The following is a 19,558-nucleotide window of genomic DNA, read 5'->3' as shown; positions in this document are numbered from 1 at the left end:
GCGTTGTCCGTATGTTTTGGTTTTGGTGTGTGGAATGGTAAGGATGCGACAGTCAGAAGAGGCACGGAGTTGTCTTGCTGGAGAATAGACGGTGAGGAGTTCAGAGAAGTAAGCAGGAGACGAGCCAGAAAAGAAGTTAAAGCAGAGGGTGGACAGTTTGTAGTCAATGCGGGCTTGAATAGGTAACCAGTGCAGTGTGTGAAGAAGTGGTGTTGCGTGATCTCGTTTTCGTGCTTTGAGAATGAGGCGTGCTGCCGAGTTTTGGACTTTTTGTAGTTTATGCAGGAGGTACAGAGGACAGCCAGAGAGAAGAGAGTTGCAGTAGTCAAGTTTAGAAAGAACAAAGGCACAGACAAGAGTGTTAATTGTTTGAGAGGAGAGTGTGTGGCGAATGGTGCTGATCTTACGAAGCTCAAAATAAGCTGCTCTAAAGACTAATAAAGATATATGTTTGTTAAGGGTCATGTCAGATGAAAGGGTGAATCCAAGGTTTCTAGCTGATGGTGAGAAAAGAATGTCAGTGTTGCCTATTTGAACAGAAACAGGTTGGGGAGAGGCAGTACAACTTCAAGTCACTTTTGATCATTGTGTTCTATTCTACGCCAGCGTAGAACTAGACATCATGAAAAGTTGCGGGAGGCTTTAAAAAGCCCTGTGTTGAATTGATCAAGAGTTTAGCGTACATTTTCATTTTCTTGCAGACTTTGGGGCGATCATGGTCAGTCAGCACTGGAAGCTGCAAGGGTTTGCCTCATCAATGCTACTGCAACAGGCACAGAGATTCTGAAAAATGTCATTCTGCCAGGTTTGTACTAGTTGTGGTGTCTATTAGTATTACTAAGTACAATACTAGTAGTACTAGTAGTACTATTGAGGTCTGTCGTTTGACATTGATCACAATTCCTGCAATGATACATGTATACATGACCGTGGGGGGCAAAATAGCAGCCCATGTCTGTCAGATTAACGGTCCGATGTTGATGACATTGTCTGGGATGTTTTTGTTAGCACATGCACCTAATACAAAATTGACATTCTCAATATGCTGAATGGCGGAAGTGCATGTGCCTTCGCCTGCCAGCCCTCCATGTGACACATGTACACATTAAAGCAAGATGCCTTTTTTCAATATTTTGCAGTGTGCTGCAGTAAGAGTCACAGCTCGTTTGAGTACTTTCTAGTAAATTCTACAGTGCGTAATAATGTATAACACACACATTACAAACATATGGACACACAAGCTCGTGTGCACACACTCATACTATCTGTGTACATAATTTACGTAACTGAAAATGATTACACCTTTGTACGTTAAACTAAAATGCATTTTTGTATAGGTTCTGACAGGACAAATAGAGAGACATTCGCAAATGGATCACCTTGTTTTTCTTTTCAGGAATTGGATCTTTTACAATAGTAGACGGACATAAAGTACGAGGAGAAGATGTTGGAAACAAGTAAGCCAATGCATTACAAGCTGTGTCTTTCTTCTTTCTGCAGTATGCTCTTCACTGTGAAACGCTATCGAGGGTTCCACACAACCCCAAAAGTCAAGGGTATTCATACCCTTTCAGGAAAAAAGTAAAGGGTTTTTATACCCCTTCCAGATTTTTCACAGGGTATGAGTGACAATCGGTGTATCCATGAAATGTCATTTTTTTCCCAGAGCGTTTTGCGGGGCATTTCTTTGAGCAGGTGACAGCACCGGATAGGCTAAAGCGAACAGTGCCATCGAGATGATCAGTTTAAAGATATCGCGCAGTTTGAGGACAAGGGAGGCAACCTCTGCTTCACGGCGTGTCAGTGTCGACAGAGGAGTGGCACGAACACGGCGTGTACATTAGTGGTCTCAGTAGAGCAGGCGGACTGCGTGCTGTTGCTTGTAAACTAGCAAAGGCTATACCCTTTCAGCGTTTGACTCGTACGTTTTTTTTACCTCTTTGGAGAGCATCTCGTACGTGATTTGGAGGGTCAAAGGGTATTATACCCTTAATTCTACGTGATGTGATCATGTGGAACCCTGCTATCATTTCAGGATATTGTTGAAATTGTAATTGCCGTTGCAATTTCAGCTTACAAGTTACATTCAATGCAAATGGAAACTTGTAGTTGTATGATCCGAGGTAAAAAAAAGTTGTAGTTAATTTCTTCATGAAAAGTTTTTTTTTAGTACTGGTGTTTGGTATTTATGCATTAACTTAACATACAATTCAATTGCCCAGGGAATCTTTTTACATTTAGTCAGTTTTGACTAAATGTTTTAACATAGAGGGGGAATCGAGACGAGGGTCGTGGTGTATGTGTGTGTGTGTCTGTCTGTCTGTGTGTGTGTGTGTGTGTAGAGCGATTCAGACTAAACTACTGGACTGATCTTTATGAAATTTTACATGAGAGTTCTTGGGAATGATATCCCCGGACGTTTTTTTCATTTTTTCGATAAATGTCTTGGATGACGTCATATCCGGCTTTTTGTAAAAGTTGAGGCGGCACTGTCACACCCTCATTTTTCAATCAAATTGATTGAAATTTTGGCCAAGCAATCTTCGACGAAGGCCGGACTTCGGTATTGCATTTCAGCTTGGTGGCTTAAAAATTAATTAATGACTTTGGTCATTAAAAATCTGAAAATTGTAAAAAAATTAATTTTTTTATAAAACGATCCAAATTTACGTTCATCTTATTCTTCATCATTTTCTGATTCCAAAAACATATAAATATGTTATATTTGGATTAAAAACAAGCTCTGAAAATTAAAAATATAAAAATTATTATCAAAATTAAATTTTCGAAATCAATTTAAAAACACTTTCATCTTATTCCTTGTCAGTTCCTGATTCCGAAAAACATATAGATATGATATGTTTGGATTAAAAACACGTTCAGAAAGTTAAAACGAAGAGAGGTACAGAAAAGCGTGCTATCCTTCTCAGCGCAACTACTACCCCGCTCTTCTTGTCAATTTCACTGCCTTTACCACGAGCGGTGGACTGACGATGCTACGAGTATTGCAGTGCGTTCAGTTTCATTCTGTGAGTTCGATAGCTTGACTAAATGTTGTATTTTCGCCTTTCGCGACTTGTTTGTTTTATTTCCTTGTTGTTACGGCTACCAAATTTCTCAGCATGTGCTTTTTGTTCTTAGTCATTGAAGATGTCAATTCTTTTGTGTTTTAATAGACTTTATGTAGTATGTAAAGTGGAATCTTCCTCTTAAGAAACCCCTGCTTTAAGGCTAATTTTGATTATAATTTCTGTACATTTATCTCCATTTTAAGACTCCCTCAATTGTAACTAGTTGTGGGGCGGGGATGTAGCTCAGTCGGTAGCGCGCTGGATTTGTATCCAGTTGGCCGCTGTCAGCGTGAGTTCGTCCCCACATTCGGCGAGAGATTTATTTCTCAGAGTCAACTTTGTGTGCAGACTCTCCTCGGTGTCCGAACACCCCCGTGTGTACACGCAAGCACAAGACCAAGTGCGCACGAAAAAGATCCTGTAATCCATGTCAGAGTTTGGTGGGTTATAGAAACACGAAAATACCCAGCATGCTTCCTCCGAAAACGGCGTATGGCTGCCTAAATGGCGGGGTAAAAAATGGTCATACAAAATTCCACTCGTGCAAAAAAAAACACGAGTGTACGTGGGAGTTTCAGCCCACGAACGCAGAAGAAGAAGAAGTAACTAGTTGTAAGACCTGCTTTTCTTAGATTTTTGGAGATCTTCCAATGGGGGTTCTATTGTACTCTTGTTTTGAATAATTTTTCTGTTGTCTACAGTTTCTTTTTGCTTGCGGATTCAATTGGCAAGTCTCGAGCTCAGGTGGCAACTGAACTTCTGGGAGAACTTAACGATGACGTCACTGGCAACTTTGTGGAAGAGGTGAGATGTAGATCTAACTGGATCCCAGATAATTAATAAATCTGTAGTGGAGGTAGTCGATTTTATTGAAGTTATTGTAATGGTTTATTGTAATGGTTTATTTGACTTGTACAATTTTTACCTCCCAGAGAGGTAATCAAAACTTGTTTTACAACCTTGCACGTCCAGAGAAGCAGACTGATGTCAAAACGTCATCAGAAAGTATATCAGTTCCTTTTGCTTTGTGTGTGTGTGAGAGTTAATGTTAGTACACTGAGAAATATAGTTTACAGTGAATGTATGCTAGAGGAGTAATATTAGTAACGAATTATAATTTGGTTATTACAGAGTGTGGAAACTCTTCTTGAAAGCAACCCTGACTACTTCTCAACTTTCTCCGTCGTCGTTGCCATCAACCTGCATGAAAAGTAAGACACCTTTTGGTTTGTGTGTGTGCAAGAATATGTGCATGAATAGGAATGAAACAATAAGGACGCATTGATTGCAAGATTACAGTTCTCTGTGTGTTTACGTCTGTGTCACTGTGTGTGTGTTATTATTATTATTATATGAAGTCTTATATCGCGCGCGTATCTCCAGACTCGGACTCAAGGCGCAGGGATCTATTTATGCCGTGTGAGATGGAATTTTTTACACAATACATCACGCATTCACATCGACCAGCAGATCGCAGCCATTTCGGCGCATATCCTACTTTTCACGGCCTATTATTCCAAGTCACACGGGTATTTTGGTGGACATTTTTTATCTATGCCTATACAATTTTGCCAGGAAAGACCCTTTTGTCAATCGTTGGATATTTAACGTGCACACCCCAATGTAGTGTACACGAAGGGACCTCGGTTTTTCGTCTCATCCGAAAGACTAGCACTTGAACCCACCACCTAAGTTAGGAAAGAGGGGAGAAAATTGCTAACGCCCTGACCCAGGGTCAAACTCGCAACCTCTCGCTTCCGAGCGCAAGTGCGTTACCACTCGGCCACCCGTACCCGTTGTGCATCATTTATTGAGTCACTTGAGAAAAAGTGACTCTATGTAATCGGTCAGTGTTAGTCTGTCCGGCCGGCCGTCCGTAGACACCACCTTAACGTTGGACTTTTCTCGGAAACTATCAAAGCGATCGGGCTCATATTTTGTTTAGTCGTGACCTCCAATGACCTCTACACTTTAACGATGGTTTCGTTGACCTTTGACCTTTTTCAAGGTCACAGGTCAGCGTCAAAGGAAAAATTAGACATTTTATATCTTTGACAAAGTTCATCGGATGTGATTGAAACTTTGTAGGATTATTCTTTACATCAAAGTATTTACATCTGTAGCCTTTTACGAACGTTATCAGAAAAACAAGGGAGATAACTAGCCTTTTCTGTTCAACACACAACTTAACGTTGGGCTTTTCTCGGAAACTATAAAAGTGACCGGGCTCAAATTTTATGTGAACGTGACTCATTGTGTTGTGAATAGCAATTTCTTCCTGTCCATCTGATGCCTCATATAATATTCAGAACTGCGAAAGTGACTCGATCGAGCGTTTGCTCTTCTTGTTTGTACAAATATTATTTATTTAAAACAACATGGTTCATACTGCATTCTTGTTTGCAGTTCCAAAATGCTCTCTGTTTTAATTAAATTCTTGACTGTGCAATGGTGTTTTTTTCTGCTCTAAATCTGTTTGAAATGTTAGGTACTTGGTGTTCATTGAAGATTGTTTTCAGAGCCTTGTTGCAACTTGGGGGGGTACTATGGGAGAAAAATATTCCACTGCTGGTGTGTCGCTGCTATGGATTCATCGGTTATCTTCGGCTGGCGGTGAGGGAACACACAAGTAAGTTACTGCTCTCTTTATGAATTGTTGATCATGCATTTCTTATTTTATTTTTATTGAGTCACTTGAGAAAAAGTGACTCTATGTAATCGGTCAGTGTTAGTCTGTCCGGCCGTCCGTCCGGCCGCCGGACGGCCGGCCGTAGACACCACCTTAACGTTGGACTTTTCTCGGAAACTATCAAAGCGATCGGGCTCATATTTTGTTTAGTCGTGACCTCCAATGACCTCTACACTTTAACGATGGTTTCGTTGACCTTTGACCTTTTTCAAGGTCACAGGTCAGCGTCAAAGGAAAAATTAGACATTTTATATCTTTGACAAAGTATCTCGGAAACTATCAAAGCGATCGGGCTCATATTTTGTTTAGTCGTGACCTCCAATGACCTCTACACTTTAACGATGGTTTTGTTGACCTTTGACCTTTTTCAAGGTCACAGGTCAGCGTCAAAGGAAAAATTAGACATTTTATATCTTTGACAAAGTTCATCGGATGTGATTGAAACTTTGTAGGATTATTCTTTACATCAAAGTATTTACATCTGTAGCCTTTTACGAACGTTATCAGAAAAACAAGGGAGATAACTAGCCTTTTCTGTTCGGCAACACACAACTTAACGTTGGGCTTTTCTCGGAAACTATAAAAGTGACCGGGCTCAAATTTTATGTGAACGTGACTCATTGTGTTGTGAATAGCAATTTCTTCCTGTCCATCTGATGCCTCATATAATATTCAGAACTGCGAAAGTGACTCGATCGAGCGTTTGCTCTTCTTGTTTGTAACTTAGAAGAGTTTCAAAACTTGTATTCGTGTTCGGCTGGTTAGGCCAAAAAAAAAAATAGTCTGTTTACGGTAACCCGACCGACCCTATTTTTTTTCGCGCGACCCTAGACTTTTTTTTGGCATTTGGGGGGGAAAAAAAGAAGAAAAAAAAGCAAGTAAAATAACGTAAAAATATGGTTTTCTGGAAAAAGAAAAAAAAAAATCCCGACCTACCGACCCTATTTTTTTGTCCTATGTTACCGTAAACAGACCTCTTTTTTGGGGGGGGGCCTTACTGCATTTAAGTTGCTGTTTGTGTTATTTGTGAACTTCATTTTAAGGCACCCTTTTCTGACAACAATTGCCCTGGCTTTGAGATAGTGCAGTTTTTGGCTCACGTAAGTGTAGCCTATGCGATCGTAACTTTGTCTGTCTGTGCGTGCGTGCGTACGCGTGCGTGCGTGTGTATGTCTGTGGTAGAAACTCTAACATTTGAAGACGTCACATTACATTGACGTCACATTATGACGTAAGAGGGTTAGACGTCACGCAAAGGAAGTACTGAAAGTCTCGGTCATTATTATTTTGAGCGGGCCGAGACTAGTTGGCAGTCGTGTCCCTGTAAGTAGGCTACATGCAGACAGACAGATCTAGATCTAGTGTCTCGCTTTCTTGCAGTTTCACCTATGCTCTTTCTGTGTGTGTGTGTGTGTGTGTGTGACGGAGTGAGTGTTACTGTTTGTCGATTTCTTACGTGAGCCTTGTTAGGTATGTGAATTCTCAAGTCTCAGTTGTGGGAACTAATGCCTTCTCTTTGGAATTAACTCACAGTTTCATATGTTTTAGTTTGTGTTCTTGGTTTTAATTATTCATTGTTTTGGAGTTGTTGTTGTCTTCATAACACTTTTGTAACATGTCTTTATGTATGTGTTTGAATCCTTCACCTCTCTATATCCAGTTAACTCTTTATAGGTATTTAGTTCCTTCCCTTTTATGTGTTTCCCGGCCCCTCCATATTCTTTTCAAATCTTGTTCGTTCCGTGTTGCGTCTGCTTTTTATTATATTTAGTCAAGTTTTGACTAAATATTTTAACATCGAGGGGGAATCGAGACGAGGGTCGTGGTGTATGTGTGTGTGTGTGTGTGTGCGTGCGTGTAGAGCGATTCAGACCAAACTACTGGACCGATCTTTATGAAATTTGACATGAAAGTTCCTGGGTATGATATCCCCATACGTTTTTTTCATTTTTTTGATAAATGTCTTTGATGACGTCATATCCGGCTTTTCGTGAAAGTTGAGGCGGCACTGTCACGCCCTCATTTTTCAACCAAATTGGTTCAAATTTTGGTCAAGTAATCTTCGACGAAGCCCGGGGTTCGGTATTGCATTTCAGCTTGGTGGCTTAAAAATTAATTAATGACTTTGGTCATTAAAAATCGGAAAATTGTAAAAAAAAATAAACATTTATAAAACGATCCAAATTTACGTTTATCTTATTCTCCATCATTTGCTGATTCCAAAAACATATAAATATGTTATATTCGGATTAAAAACAAGCTCTGAAAATTAAATATATAAAAATTATTATCAAAATTAAATTGTCCAAATCAATTTAAAAACACTTTCATCTTATTCCTTGTCGGTTCCTGATTCCAAAAACATATAGATATGATATGTTTGGATTAAAAACACGCTCAGAAAGTTAAAACAAAGAGAGGTACAGAAAAGCGTGCTATCCTTCTTAGCGCAACTACTACCCCGCTCTTCTTGTCAATTTCACTGCCTTTGCCATGAGCGGTGGACTGACGATGCTACGAGTATACGGTCTTGCTGAAAAATGGCAGCTACTTGACTAAATATTGTATTTTCGCCTTATGCGACTTGTTGCCTTTTGTGTTTGTTTGTTCTTGATGAAGCTTACTTAACTCTTACCAGTTCGGGGGTTTTAGGGCATATTTTACAGTGCTGTTGGTGCCTACTTGCCGAGTGGCTATCTGGGGTCATATTCTAAATGAAATATAGAAAGTTATATATAAATGAAAGGAAAATGAATAAGCTTTTCATATTTGCAAAGAGAATTGTGCTATCTTTAAAAGTAAAAAAATGTTATGGGGGTGACAACATGATTTTTGTTGAAATTTGTACGCCCATTTTTTGGAACACAAAGAAGACATTTCTTTTGTGCTCAGTTTATTTTAGATATGTTGCTAACTAGTCTGTTTGGGCATTCATTTTACATAACATAGCAAAGTTTTATTGAATTTTGCTGATAAACAAAAAAGTTATTGTCACCCAAATTTCAAAGTTGGACGTTTCATGACATACGCATGCCTAAGGCACCAAAAAAAAAAAATAGTCTGTTTACGGTATCCCGACCGACCCTATTTTTTCCCGCGACCCTAGACTTTTTGGGGGCATTTGGGGGAGAGAAAAAAAAAAATTGGGCAAAATAATTTAAAAATATGGTTTTTTTGTGAAAAAAAAAGGTCTTTGTTTTTTGGCAAAAGAACTTAGAAATATGTTTTTGGGGGGAAAAGAAAAAAAAAAAAGTCCCGACCTACCGACCCTATTTTATTGGCCTATGTTACCGTTAACAGACTTTTTTTGTGTGTGTGCATAATAATGCATTCCTATAACTAACTTATAACAAAAACCCAGCTTGTTTCTGTCATAAAGTGTGTCTAACATATAGTTTATCCACTGTCCGACCCATCCAATGTAAAATAACAAATTTTTTTTTTTATAATTAGATAATTGGTCAGTGGAAAACTACAGGGGGGGGGGGGGGGGGGGGGGGGGGGGGGGGGGGGGGGGGGGGGGGGGGGGCATCGTAAGCTTGCTTACGATGGGTAAGGGAGCGAACTGGTAAGAGTTAAGCGAAAATTCGTACTGTCTAGTGCTGTTCCTGTATCGGTGAGTACAGATATCTTTTGTTTTTTTAACTTTATAAGTACAGTGGAATCACTCTTTCAAGACATTCACAAATCTGATAAAATCAGATCTTAAAAAGGGGGGGGGGTGGGGGGGGGGAGTCTTAAAATGGGGGTAACTTACAGAGGTTTTGACAGAAAAGCTGTTAAAAGCAAGGTCTTAAACGGGGAGTAGTCTTACTCTTAAATTGGAGGGTCTTAAAAGGGGGGTTCCACTGTATCACTATCAGTTGTGTCAAGAACTGCAGCCAATTTGTTGTTGACGTTTGTCAGTTGTGGAGTCCCATCCAGACAGTGCCCTGGAGGACCTGCGTTTGGACAGACCGTTCCCTGGCCTCCAGACTTTCTGCGATTCTCTCAACATGGAAACCATGACCAAGAAGGTCAGAACTTGAACAAAGTGTTTTTCTGAGTGGTTTTTGTGCAGTGGAACCCCCCTTTTAAGACCTCCAAACAAATCTGAGAACATCGGGTCTTAAAAGGGGGGTTCCACTGTACAAAAAAGGAGGAAGCCTTAAAATAGGGGTAAAATTACAGAGGTTATGAACAGAACATCTGAGAAAACAGGGTCTTAAAAAGGAGGGAGCCTTAAATTGGTGGGTCTTAATATGGGGGTTCCACTGTACATAGTTGGCTGCAGCATGATTCATGCTTATGTTTATGTTTATACAGTAAAAATCCAGATTTTAATGGCACACTCCTTCACATGAAAACAGTTCGGCTCACTATGTCAGATCTGGCCATGCTTTGTCATAGGATAAGACCATATCTCAGCTTGGTCACATGCGGAAAATACCGGCACGGTTGGCCTAGTGGTAAGGCGTCCGCCCCGTGATCGGGAGGTCGTGGGTTCGAACCCCGGCTGGGTCATACCTAAGACTTTAAAATTGGCAATCTAGTGACTGCTCCGTCTGGCGTCTGGCATTATGGGGTTAGTGCTAGGACTGGTTGGTCCGGTGTCAGAATAATGTGACTGGGTGAGTGAGACATGAAGCCTGTGCTGCGACTTCTGTCTTGTGTGTGGCGCACGTTATATGTCAAAGCAGCACCGCCCTGATATGGCCCTTCGTGGTCGGCTGGGCGTTAAGCAAACAAACAAACAAACAAACATGCGGAAAATGAATCGCCCGGAACCTCTCTGTGCCCAGTGGGGTTTGTTTTTATGAATTGATTTCGCTGTTGTTGGCTGGGTTTTTTTTTTATAGAAATTAATTTATCAAAAGATTTCAACTCAACACAGCAAGCAGTCAGGGTGTTGTTTATGGTATGTGACCAAGTGGAGGGATGGTCTTATTCCATTTAAAAGCCAGGCCAGATCTGAGACGGTGGGCTGAGCTATTTTCATGAGAGAGAGTGTGCTTTTCCAAAATATGAGAAAAGCAGTTCTTAAAAAGAGAGGTTTTAAAATGTAGTTAAATTTACAGACTTTATGAAAAGGAAATCTGAGAAATTAACGCCCTAAAAGGGGGTTGTCTTAGAAAAGGGATCTTAAAGTTTCAGTTCCACTGTATTCTTTGTTAGTCCTGTGTTGACAACTCTTCGACAAGCGCTTAGAACTGTACCTACGGAATACGCGCTATATAAGCTTCTATTGATTGATTGATTGATTGATTCTTGGAAGTGATTGAGATGAAGTGTTGAATGTTTTTGTGTCATGGGTGTCAACCATTTTCTTTTGTTTGTTGTTTTGATCACCCTAGGGCTGACGATGTATTTAGTAATCTACACGTTTTCTGTTTTCTATTTCAGGAGCATGGTCACACACCATGGCTTGTCCTCCTCTATAAATACGTCCAAGAGTGGAAGAAAACGGTTGGTCTCTACAGTGTGCGTCAGTGTGTGTGTCGTGTGTGTGCGTTTCCTGATAGTGGTTTTATGTTTATAATTACGCCAAAAAAAAAAAGGTCTGTTTACGGTAACATAGGCCAAAAAAATAGGGTCGGTAGGTCGGGATTTTTATTTTTTTATTTTTTTTTTCCTCCCAAAAACCATATTATTACGTTATTTTGCAAAAAAACCAAGATTTTTTTTTTCTTTTTTTTCCCACCAAATGCCAAAAAAAAAGTCTAGGGTCGCGCGAAAAAAATAGAGTCGGTCGGGTTACCGTAAACAGACCTATTTTTTTTTGTGGCCTTATAAAGCAATCAGAAGAGAAGGGAATTGTACATGCTGTTGAAATCATGGAGCTAGACAAGTGGTTGACTTTTGTTTGTAGATGCAAGAGTTTTAACGTTCGAAAGCTGGTAGATGTGATTGTGATGAAATGGAAAAATGACTTCTTTTTTTCTTCTTTTTTTGCAGCATGATGGTCAGATACCAAAGAACTATAAGGAGAAGAACATGTTGAAAGAGATGATTAGAAAAGGTAAAGAATAGTTGTTTTTACTTCCTCCTTTCCTTTTCTTGTTTTTTTTATTTTTTTATTTTTAAAGAAAATGTATTACACGAAAATTCAGTAAATACAGCAACACATGCAGAGAAAAAAACACCACAAAAGAATACAGATAAATCAAAATAATTGCCAATTGAAGGATAATGAAACCACAAGACGAGAAGAAAAATCATGCGGCCTGATTTTCCAAATCAATATCATTGTTGGCAATGATGATATAATACAATACAATTCAATATAATACAATACAATGACTTCCTCCTTTCTTGTGTATGATTGTTTGGATCAGATTTGTTGAAACTGAATATTGAGCTGTTTCATTTATTTATTTGTGCTTGGAATTGTCACAGATTATAATTTCTTACCCTGTTATTGTAATGCGAGAGACACAGTCATTTCATTCAAATGTGAACTAAAGAACTCAGAAACAGTTAAAGAGATACAACATTGTTTGAACAAACCAAGACCTCTCTTCTTGATGCTCTTGTCCAGGCCTAAAAAAAAATAGGTGTGGTTACGGTAACCCGACCTACCCTATTTTTAGGGGCCGACCCTATAACTTTCTATTACATTTGTCCTAAAAAAACCCACAAAAAACAAGAAAACGAGTGCAGAAAACGCAATGAAAGCGAAAGCGCCCGAGTCGCACACTTATTTCCCTGTCAAGTAGGTTTAATTTGTACACATTCGAAAAAAAAGTTTAAAAAAAAAAAAGTGATTGCCTGCCTTCCTGCCCTATTTTTTTTTGGCTATGTTACCGTAACCACACCTATTTTATTTTTTTTTGCCCTAAAGGAAAATCCTGCCGTCAAAAGCGAAAGTTTGAGAATTCATTATGAATGGGAATAATGGCGCCACAGAAAAGTTCTGTCTCTTCTTATGTTTGTCTTCAGAGGAAATAACGAAGAATTTTAAGAATAATTTTTTTCTCGTTGACTGTAATATCAAGAGGAAAAAAACACTGGTAAGGTCACTGCCAGGCTGTGGATGTATTGGAATTGTATCTCATTAACGTGTGGTAAACGGGTACCAACATAGAGTGGATTTAAGAACACATAAGCTAAAGCATATACATCTTGTGACAGGTATACGACAGAATGAGGAGGGTGTGCCAGAATTAGAGGAGAACTTTGACGAGGCGGTCACCCATGTCAACAGTGCTTTGGTCACCACAAGGGTAACGGCTCTTATGTTTCTCTGAGTACAAGCTGCAAAGGCTAAAAAAAATCATGATGGATTTTCATCCAAAGGATGTGCTGTAAATGTAATGTCAAGAATGGTTACTTGTTTTGGGTTTTTACTTTAAGTGTATTTTTCTTTCTTTTTTTCTTTTTCTTTTTAAAGCAGTTTTCAAAATGGAATTTCCATTCATTGATTTTTTGTTCCTGACTTGTACAAAACTATATCTGCCTATAAGCAGCACAGCCCAAACGCAACATAACATATGCATTCTATTTAAGCGGGTAAGCTATCACTAACTGTCCTGAAACAGAGATCATGGTATCGGGTTCCTTTTTCTGTTCTATGAATTAGCCACGCAAATAATAGGAATGTTTCTTGGCCCTTGTTTCTTCTTTGAAGAGTCCTAGACTGAGGTGCAAGAGAAAAGGACTGGGTGGCCGAGTGGACTGGGTGGCCGAGTGGTAACGCACTTGCGCTCGGAAGCGAGAGGTTGCGAGTTCGACCCTGGGTCAGGGCGTTAGCAATTTTCTCCCCCCTTTCCTAACCTAGGTGGTGGGTTCAAGTGCTAGTCTTTCGGATGAGACGAAAAACCGAGGTCCCTTCGTGTACATTACATTGGGGTGTGCACGTTAAAGATCCCACGATTGACAAAAGGGTCTTTCCTGGCAAAATTGTATAGGCATAGATAAAAATGTCCACCAAAATACCCGTGTGACTTGGAATAATAGGCCGTGAAAAGTAGGATATGCGCCGAAATGGCTGCGATCTGCTGGCCGATGTGAATGCGTGATGTATTGTGTAAAAAAAATTCCATCTCACACGGCATAAATAAATCCCTGCGCCTTGAATATGTGCGCGATATAAATTGCATAAAATTAAAATTAAAAAAATTAAAAAATAAATCCCTGCGCTTAGAACTGTACCCACGGAATACGCGCGATATAAGCCTCATATTGATTGATTGAATTCCACTTTGCAACTGGTTCTCGTTGGGGTGGTAACTATCTCGTGCACCTCAGCCGTGCACGCCAGTTGCCCAACCCTTACCCCCAGGGAACCTCCAACCTCCAATACCTGATCCATTCGTTGTTTTTGATAAGGCCAAAAAAAAAATAGGTCTGTTTACGGTAACATAGGGTGAAAAAATAGGGTCGGTAGGTCGGCGTTTTTTTTCTTTTTTTTTTTTTTTTTTTTTTTTTTTTTCATTTTTCTCTCCCCTCTCTATCACAGTTCATTTCTTCTCATCAATCCCTGTTTTTGCCCAACATAACTATAAACAGTACTTTGAGCTTACCTCCCTTCTGTCGTCTGCTGTTTGAGCGCAAACAGCTCTATTTTGGATGCGGTTTTTTTTGGGTTTTTTTCAGACGATCCAAAAAAAAGATTAGGGTCGGGCCTAAAAACTAGGGTCGGTCGGGTTACCGTAAACAGACCTATTTTTTTTTTTTGCCTAAGATGTTCTTTCTCGTTTTGCCAGATCCCCAGTGAGGTGCAAGCTCTGTTTGATGATCCGTGCTGTACAAACATCAACAGTGAGGTTTGTGTACTGTTGTATTTGTGAACAGATTTTCTTGACACGGATGAACAAGGTCAAATGTGAAGTCTTTATCCATCACATGCCTCAGATTCAGAACTTGTTTAGCTGTTCTTTCCTGAATTTCTTTTTGAGAGAGATGTGGTGTCATTCGGCACACTTACCCGGATCTCTCGGTTAGATCTGTGTGTGTGTGATTTCAAGTTTGGGTCAACTGTTTGTTGATTTTGAAGGAACGAAGTTGAGAAATACTAATTGTACCATTCATGGAGAGCAAGTTTTGTTAGGTCTTTTATCAGTGGTTGTGCATTAAAGTTTGTGTGTTAATGTTCGTGCATTAATATTCATGCTTTTTCATGAAGATGTGTAAAAAGTTAAGATTTTAGTATAACAGAACAATATGAATCGATATTTATGGTCACTGTTGCATTTATTTCAAGTATGTAAATGATTGTAGTAAAATGTGTTGTTCATAGTTATTGTTCTAATTCTATTCTGACTTGATGCTCAGCATGGTTTCACGCTTCATTTTGGTTACAGAGCAAGACGTTCTGGATTTTGTGTCGAGCCCTCCATGATTTTGTACATAACGAAGGAAATGGTAGGTGAAAAAGCGCCATACGGTGTGTGTGTGTGTGTTCACATTTATGTGTGCTTGCACATGTGTGATAGTACAGTGGCACCTCCCGTAACGACCTCTCCCAAGAACGACCCCCTCCTTTTGCCGACCGAATTTCTCGGCACGGATGCCATTCACACTGTAACTAACCTCCCAAGAACGACGCCCTCCTTTTTCCGACGACCGACCTACCAACATAGGGTCAATAACGACTTTGACCTTTTAACCAGTGAGTGTCAAAGTTCGTAATTTCGCAGCACACAAGGAACACGCACGCCATTAGTCACGCATCAAGAGTCAGGGGTGGTAGTCTGTAGTCAGTAGTGCGTGCAAGTCCAGTGGCCCACGGCTGTCATCTTCTCACCTATTACTGTCACAATTGAATGACTGCCCTCGAAGTAGGCTGGGGTGGGGGAGAGGATGGGAGGAGTTGGGTAGGGGCAGTTAGAACGACAACTCAGTAATGATTTGCTGTGTACGTATTATGTGAGTGTGTGCTCACCAACTGAGACCTCGGGTCAATGACCCATACTTGCCGGGGCGGGGATGTAGCTCAGTCGGTAGCGCGCTGGATTTGTATCCAGATGGCCGCTGTCAGCGTGAGTTCGTCGCCACGTTCGGCGAGAGATTTATTTCTCAGAGTCAACTTTGTGTGCAGACTCTCCTCGGTGTCCGAACACCCCCGTGTGTACACGCAAGCACAAGACCAAGTGCGCACGAAAAAGATCCTGTTATCCATGTCAGAGTTCGGTGTGTTGTAGAAACACGAAAATACCCAGCATGCTTCCTCCGAAAGCGGCGTATGGCTGCCTAAATAGCGAGGTAAAAGCGGTCATACATGTAAAAGCCGTGGGAGTTTCAGCCCATGAACGAACAAACAAACAAACCCATACTTGCCAATGAGCAAGTTTTACCTATGGGACGGTGGCTCCTTTGATGTCTAACTCTAAGAGGTTTGTTTGTTTGTTTGTTTGCTTAACGCCCAGCCGACCACGAAGGGCCATATCAGGGCGGTGCTGCTTTGACATATAACGTGCGCCACACACAAGACAGAAGTCGCAGCACAGGCTTCATGTCTCACCCAGTCACATTATTCTGACACCGGACCAACCAGTCCTAGCACTAACCCCATAATGCCAGGCGGAGCAGCCACTAGATTGCCAATTTTAAAGTCTTAGGTATGACCCGGCCAGGGTTCGAACCCACGACCTCCCGATCACGGGGCAGACGCCTTACCACTAGGCCAACCGTGCCGGTCAACTCTAAGAGGAAACTCTTTCTGTCCCAGGTTACAGACACTGAGCTTCTTACCCGGGGTCAATCACCCAGTTTTACCTATGAGACCGCATGGCTGTGTGTGTGTGTGTGTGTGTGTGTGTGTGTGTGTGTGTGTGTGTGTGTGTGTGTGTGTGTGTGTGTGTGTGTGTGTGTGTGTGTGTGTGCGTGCGTGCGTGCGTGCGTGCGTGTGTGCGTGTGTGTGTGTTTGTGTGCCCGTCTGTGCGCTGGTGTATGCACGTACATCATGCTTATCCATATGCACATCAAATGGGAACAAAAAAAGTATAACGGACACAATTTTCAAGACTAAACTGCCAAACAGTTTCCACACCTGTAAAAATATTATACCTCCCAAACTCCCAATAAAGACCCCTCCTTTCTACAACCAAATTTTCTGGACATGTTTAAGGTCGTTAGTGGGAGGTTTTACTGAAGTATTGTGTTAGAGCATCTACCTGTACAGTGGAACCCCTTTTTAAGACCTCCAAAAATTTGAGAATACCGGGTCTTAAAAAGGAGGGTGTCTTAAAATGGGGGTATATTTACAGAGGTTATGAACAGAAAATCTGAGAAAACAGGATTTTAAATTGGGGGGGGGGGGGGGGGGTGTCTTAAATTTGGGGCTCTTTATAGGGGGGTTTCACTGTAAACATGTGCATGCCTTTAAATTGCTCCTGCATGTTTTTCTGTTAGATACAACTTCCAAGTGGGACAGATCCCATGATATTGTATTTTTAAGTTCACTTTACTTTCAGTTTCATTCAGCAGCAGTTGTTTGACTGTCGGGTTGTTTGTGTGCAGGCGACCTACCTCTGAGAGGCACGATACCTGACATGACGTCAGACTCAGAGCGCTACATTCAGCTGCAAAACGTCTACCGCGAGCAGGCGGCCACTGACATGACAGCCATACGCAACAGAGTGCATGCTCTTCTGCAGAGCCTTGGTCGAGTATGTGTGTTTCTGTCTTACTGGGTAAAAGTTAATACTACAGAAAGTGTAGTTTTGGGTTGTTATTTTTTTTATATTGCCATCCTTTTCTCTAGGTAGATGCTGTGTGTCAGTTTGTAATTATTTGCCTCTTCCTTTTGGGTAAATAAGGATGTTTGTTTTGATAAGAAACTGGAAGTAAAACCAGGGTTATCATACTTCAGCAGCTGAGTATGGTTCATTAACCCCTTTACTGCCACAGTATAACAGCATTATCCGAACGGTCTATGGGAAAGAAATGTGTTTAGAACCCCTACAAGTACTTGGACAGTGGTTACCTCCCATTTAGTTTTCAGAAATGTCCTGAAATGTTGTTGACACAAATCCCACGTATGAGATACGGTTATGGGCGTAGGACAAACCGAAAATGACCACGTATTACATACGGGGTGGGCAGTGAAGGGGTTAAAGTTCTTGATCTCATGGTGGTGTGTTCAGTCAGTGTTGAATAAATCTCTTGCTTTTTCAAAAAACTGAAGAGTAAAGTTCATTTTTCACATGATACACACATAAATGCAATCACACACCCACACACACACATGCGCGCACACACATGCACTTAAGGACACACTTTGTGGCGCCCCATTCTGATCACTCTAGAACCATACATTTCTGACTACAAGGCAATACTTTCTTGACTTGACCCTGACAGGCCTGTCTCAGACTGTTATTCTTGGTTGTGTCCAATATATGACTCAATTGTTTTACCTTACTTCTTCTCCTTTTTCGTTCATGGGTTCAAACTCCCGCGGCTTTTACGTGTATGCCATTTTTACCCCACCATCAGGCAGCCATACGCCGCTATCGAGAGATGCATGCTTGGTATTCTCGTGTTTCTATAACCCACTGAACTCTGACATGGTTTACAACATTTTTTCTGTGCGCACTTGGTCTTGTGCTTGCGTGTATACATGGAGGGAGATAAGGCACTAGCAGGTCAGCACATAAGTTGACCTAGGAGATCAGAAAAATCTCCACCCTTAACCCACCAGGCAGGGATTCGAACCCACGACCTTCCCCTTGGAAGGCCGGTGTCTTGACCTTATCATGTTAACCTCCCACTGTTCTTTCCACCCCACCGTTCTAACATCGTGCAACCAAGATCGGAAATCAAGAATTGGTCCGGGACTGAGAAAACGAACATGCCATGGATCGAAGTGAGAACTGCATCGTGATCATTGGGTGCATTTGAAAGGCACAGTTCTTACCTTGTTAGCAGATCTCAGATCTGCCATGTTTAACTGGCACTTGCGTCAGTTTGCAATATTAATTTTTCCTAAGACAGACAGCCGTCGGGATCTTGAAGTTTGGTATGTGTCTTAGTGGAGATCTGCTCAGGGTTTTACACGGAATATGACCAGCTCTCCACCTAAGAGTTACTAAGACAGAGAGCCGTCGGGATCTTGAAGTTTGGTATGTGTCTTAGTGGAGATCTGCTCAGGGTTTTACACGGAATATGACCAGCTCTCCACCTAAGACAGAGAGCCGTCGGGATCTTGAAGTTTGGTATGTGTCTTAGTGGAGAGCTGGTCATATTCCGTGTAAAACCCTGAGCAGATCTAACATAGTGCGCTGAACTGTTATCATGGTAAGGACAGTGCTTTTAAGTGTTCGGCAGTTTTAAAGCAGGAACACACCACACTTTGACATGTTCGTCTGTTCTCACATTCACCTTCTTATCATTTCCACGGGATTGCTATCATAGTCATACGTGTACATTCCCAGGCCTCTTGTACTTGGAAGCACTTTTTGAACAGACACAGTCTTTTTGTTCTGTTAGTGACAATGTGTTCTCCATATCTGGTAGAGCCTTGTAGTCAGAAAATTTGGGTATACATTTTTCACTGGAGTTCACACTCTGTGGGGGTTTCCTTTTTTTAAATTTTTTTTTTGCTAATAAATTCCTGTGATGGTAAACTCTCTTGCAGATTTGAGTAGAACGAGCATTTTGCTCTTCTTGTTTTAGGATGAACCTGTCTTCGTGGATCCTAAAGTCAGCCACTCAAGTGTTTCGTATCTTCTTTTTTCCCTTCTTCCCTGCTTCTCTCTCTTTCTCTCCACTTCTTTCTGTAACTGCATGCCAAGGCTGAGTCTGTGTAAGCTGTAATGATCAGTTGCAAGTAGGCCAGGATTTGTCATTTTGACATGGATAACTTTCCAGAGAAATTTCT

The 19,558-nt window shown here is 41.0% G+C and overlaps 1 protein-coding gene and 1 long non-coding RNA gene across 4 annotated transcripts in view; both read left to right on the top strand.

Annotated features, from left to right (window-relative positions):
• LOC138962316 (uncharacterized) overlaps nucleotides 1–19,558 on the top strand; it is a 118,099-nt gene that overhangs the window by 85,824 nt on the left and 12,717 nt on the right. The window lies entirely within an intron of this gene.
• LOC138962236 (NEDD8-activating enzyme E1 regulatory subunit-like) overlaps nucleotides 1–19,558 on the top strand; it is a 33,212-nt gene that overhangs the window by 937 nt on the left and 12,717 nt on the right. The window contains exons 2-14 of one of the 3 annotated variants that reach the window (XM_070333987.1): nucleotides 702–805; nucleotides 1,397–1,457; nucleotides 3,773–3,875; nucleotides 4,203–4,282; nucleotides 5,591–5,700; nucleotides 9,667–9,776; nucleotides 11,143–11,205; nucleotides 11,695–11,758; nucleotides 12,871–12,962; nucleotides 14,445–14,504; nucleotides 15,042–15,102; nucleotides 17,200–17,348; nucleotides 19,354–19,380. In XM_070333987.1, the coding sequence (XP_070190088.1) occupies nucleotides 702–805; nucleotides 1,397–1,457; nucleotides 3,773–3,875; nucleotides 4,203–4,282; nucleotides 5,591–5,700; nucleotides 9,667–9,776; nucleotides 11,143–11,205; nucleotides 11,695–11,758; nucleotides 12,871–12,962; nucleotides 14,445–14,504; nucleotides 15,042–15,102; nucleotides 17,200–17,348; nucleotides 19,354–19,380 (1,084 nt within the window). Of the gene's footprint in view, nucleotides 1–701; nucleotides 806–1,396; nucleotides 1,458–3,772; nucleotides 3,876–4,202; nucleotides 4,283–5,590; nucleotides 5,701–9,666; nucleotides 9,777–11,142; nucleotides 11,206–11,694; nucleotides 11,759–12,870; nucleotides 12,963–14,444; nucleotides 14,505–15,041; nucleotides 15,103–17,199; nucleotides 17,349–19,353; nucleotides 19,396–19,558 lie in introns of all 3 variants that reach the window. The other 2 variants (XM_070333980.1, XM_070333993.1) reach the window with 2 other exon arrangements.

The sequence above is a fragment of the Littorina saxatilis genome, linkage group LG1, assembly GCF_037325665.1.
Source record: "Littorina saxatilis isolate snail1 linkage group LG1, US_GU_Lsax_2.0, whole genome shotgun sequence".
In the NCBI taxonomy this organism is placed as follows: domain Eukaryota; kingdom Metazoa; phylum Mollusca; class Gastropoda; order Littorinimorpha; family Littorinidae; genus Littorina; species Littorina saxatilis.
This window is presented reverse-complemented; position numbering and strand designations above follow the sequence as displayed.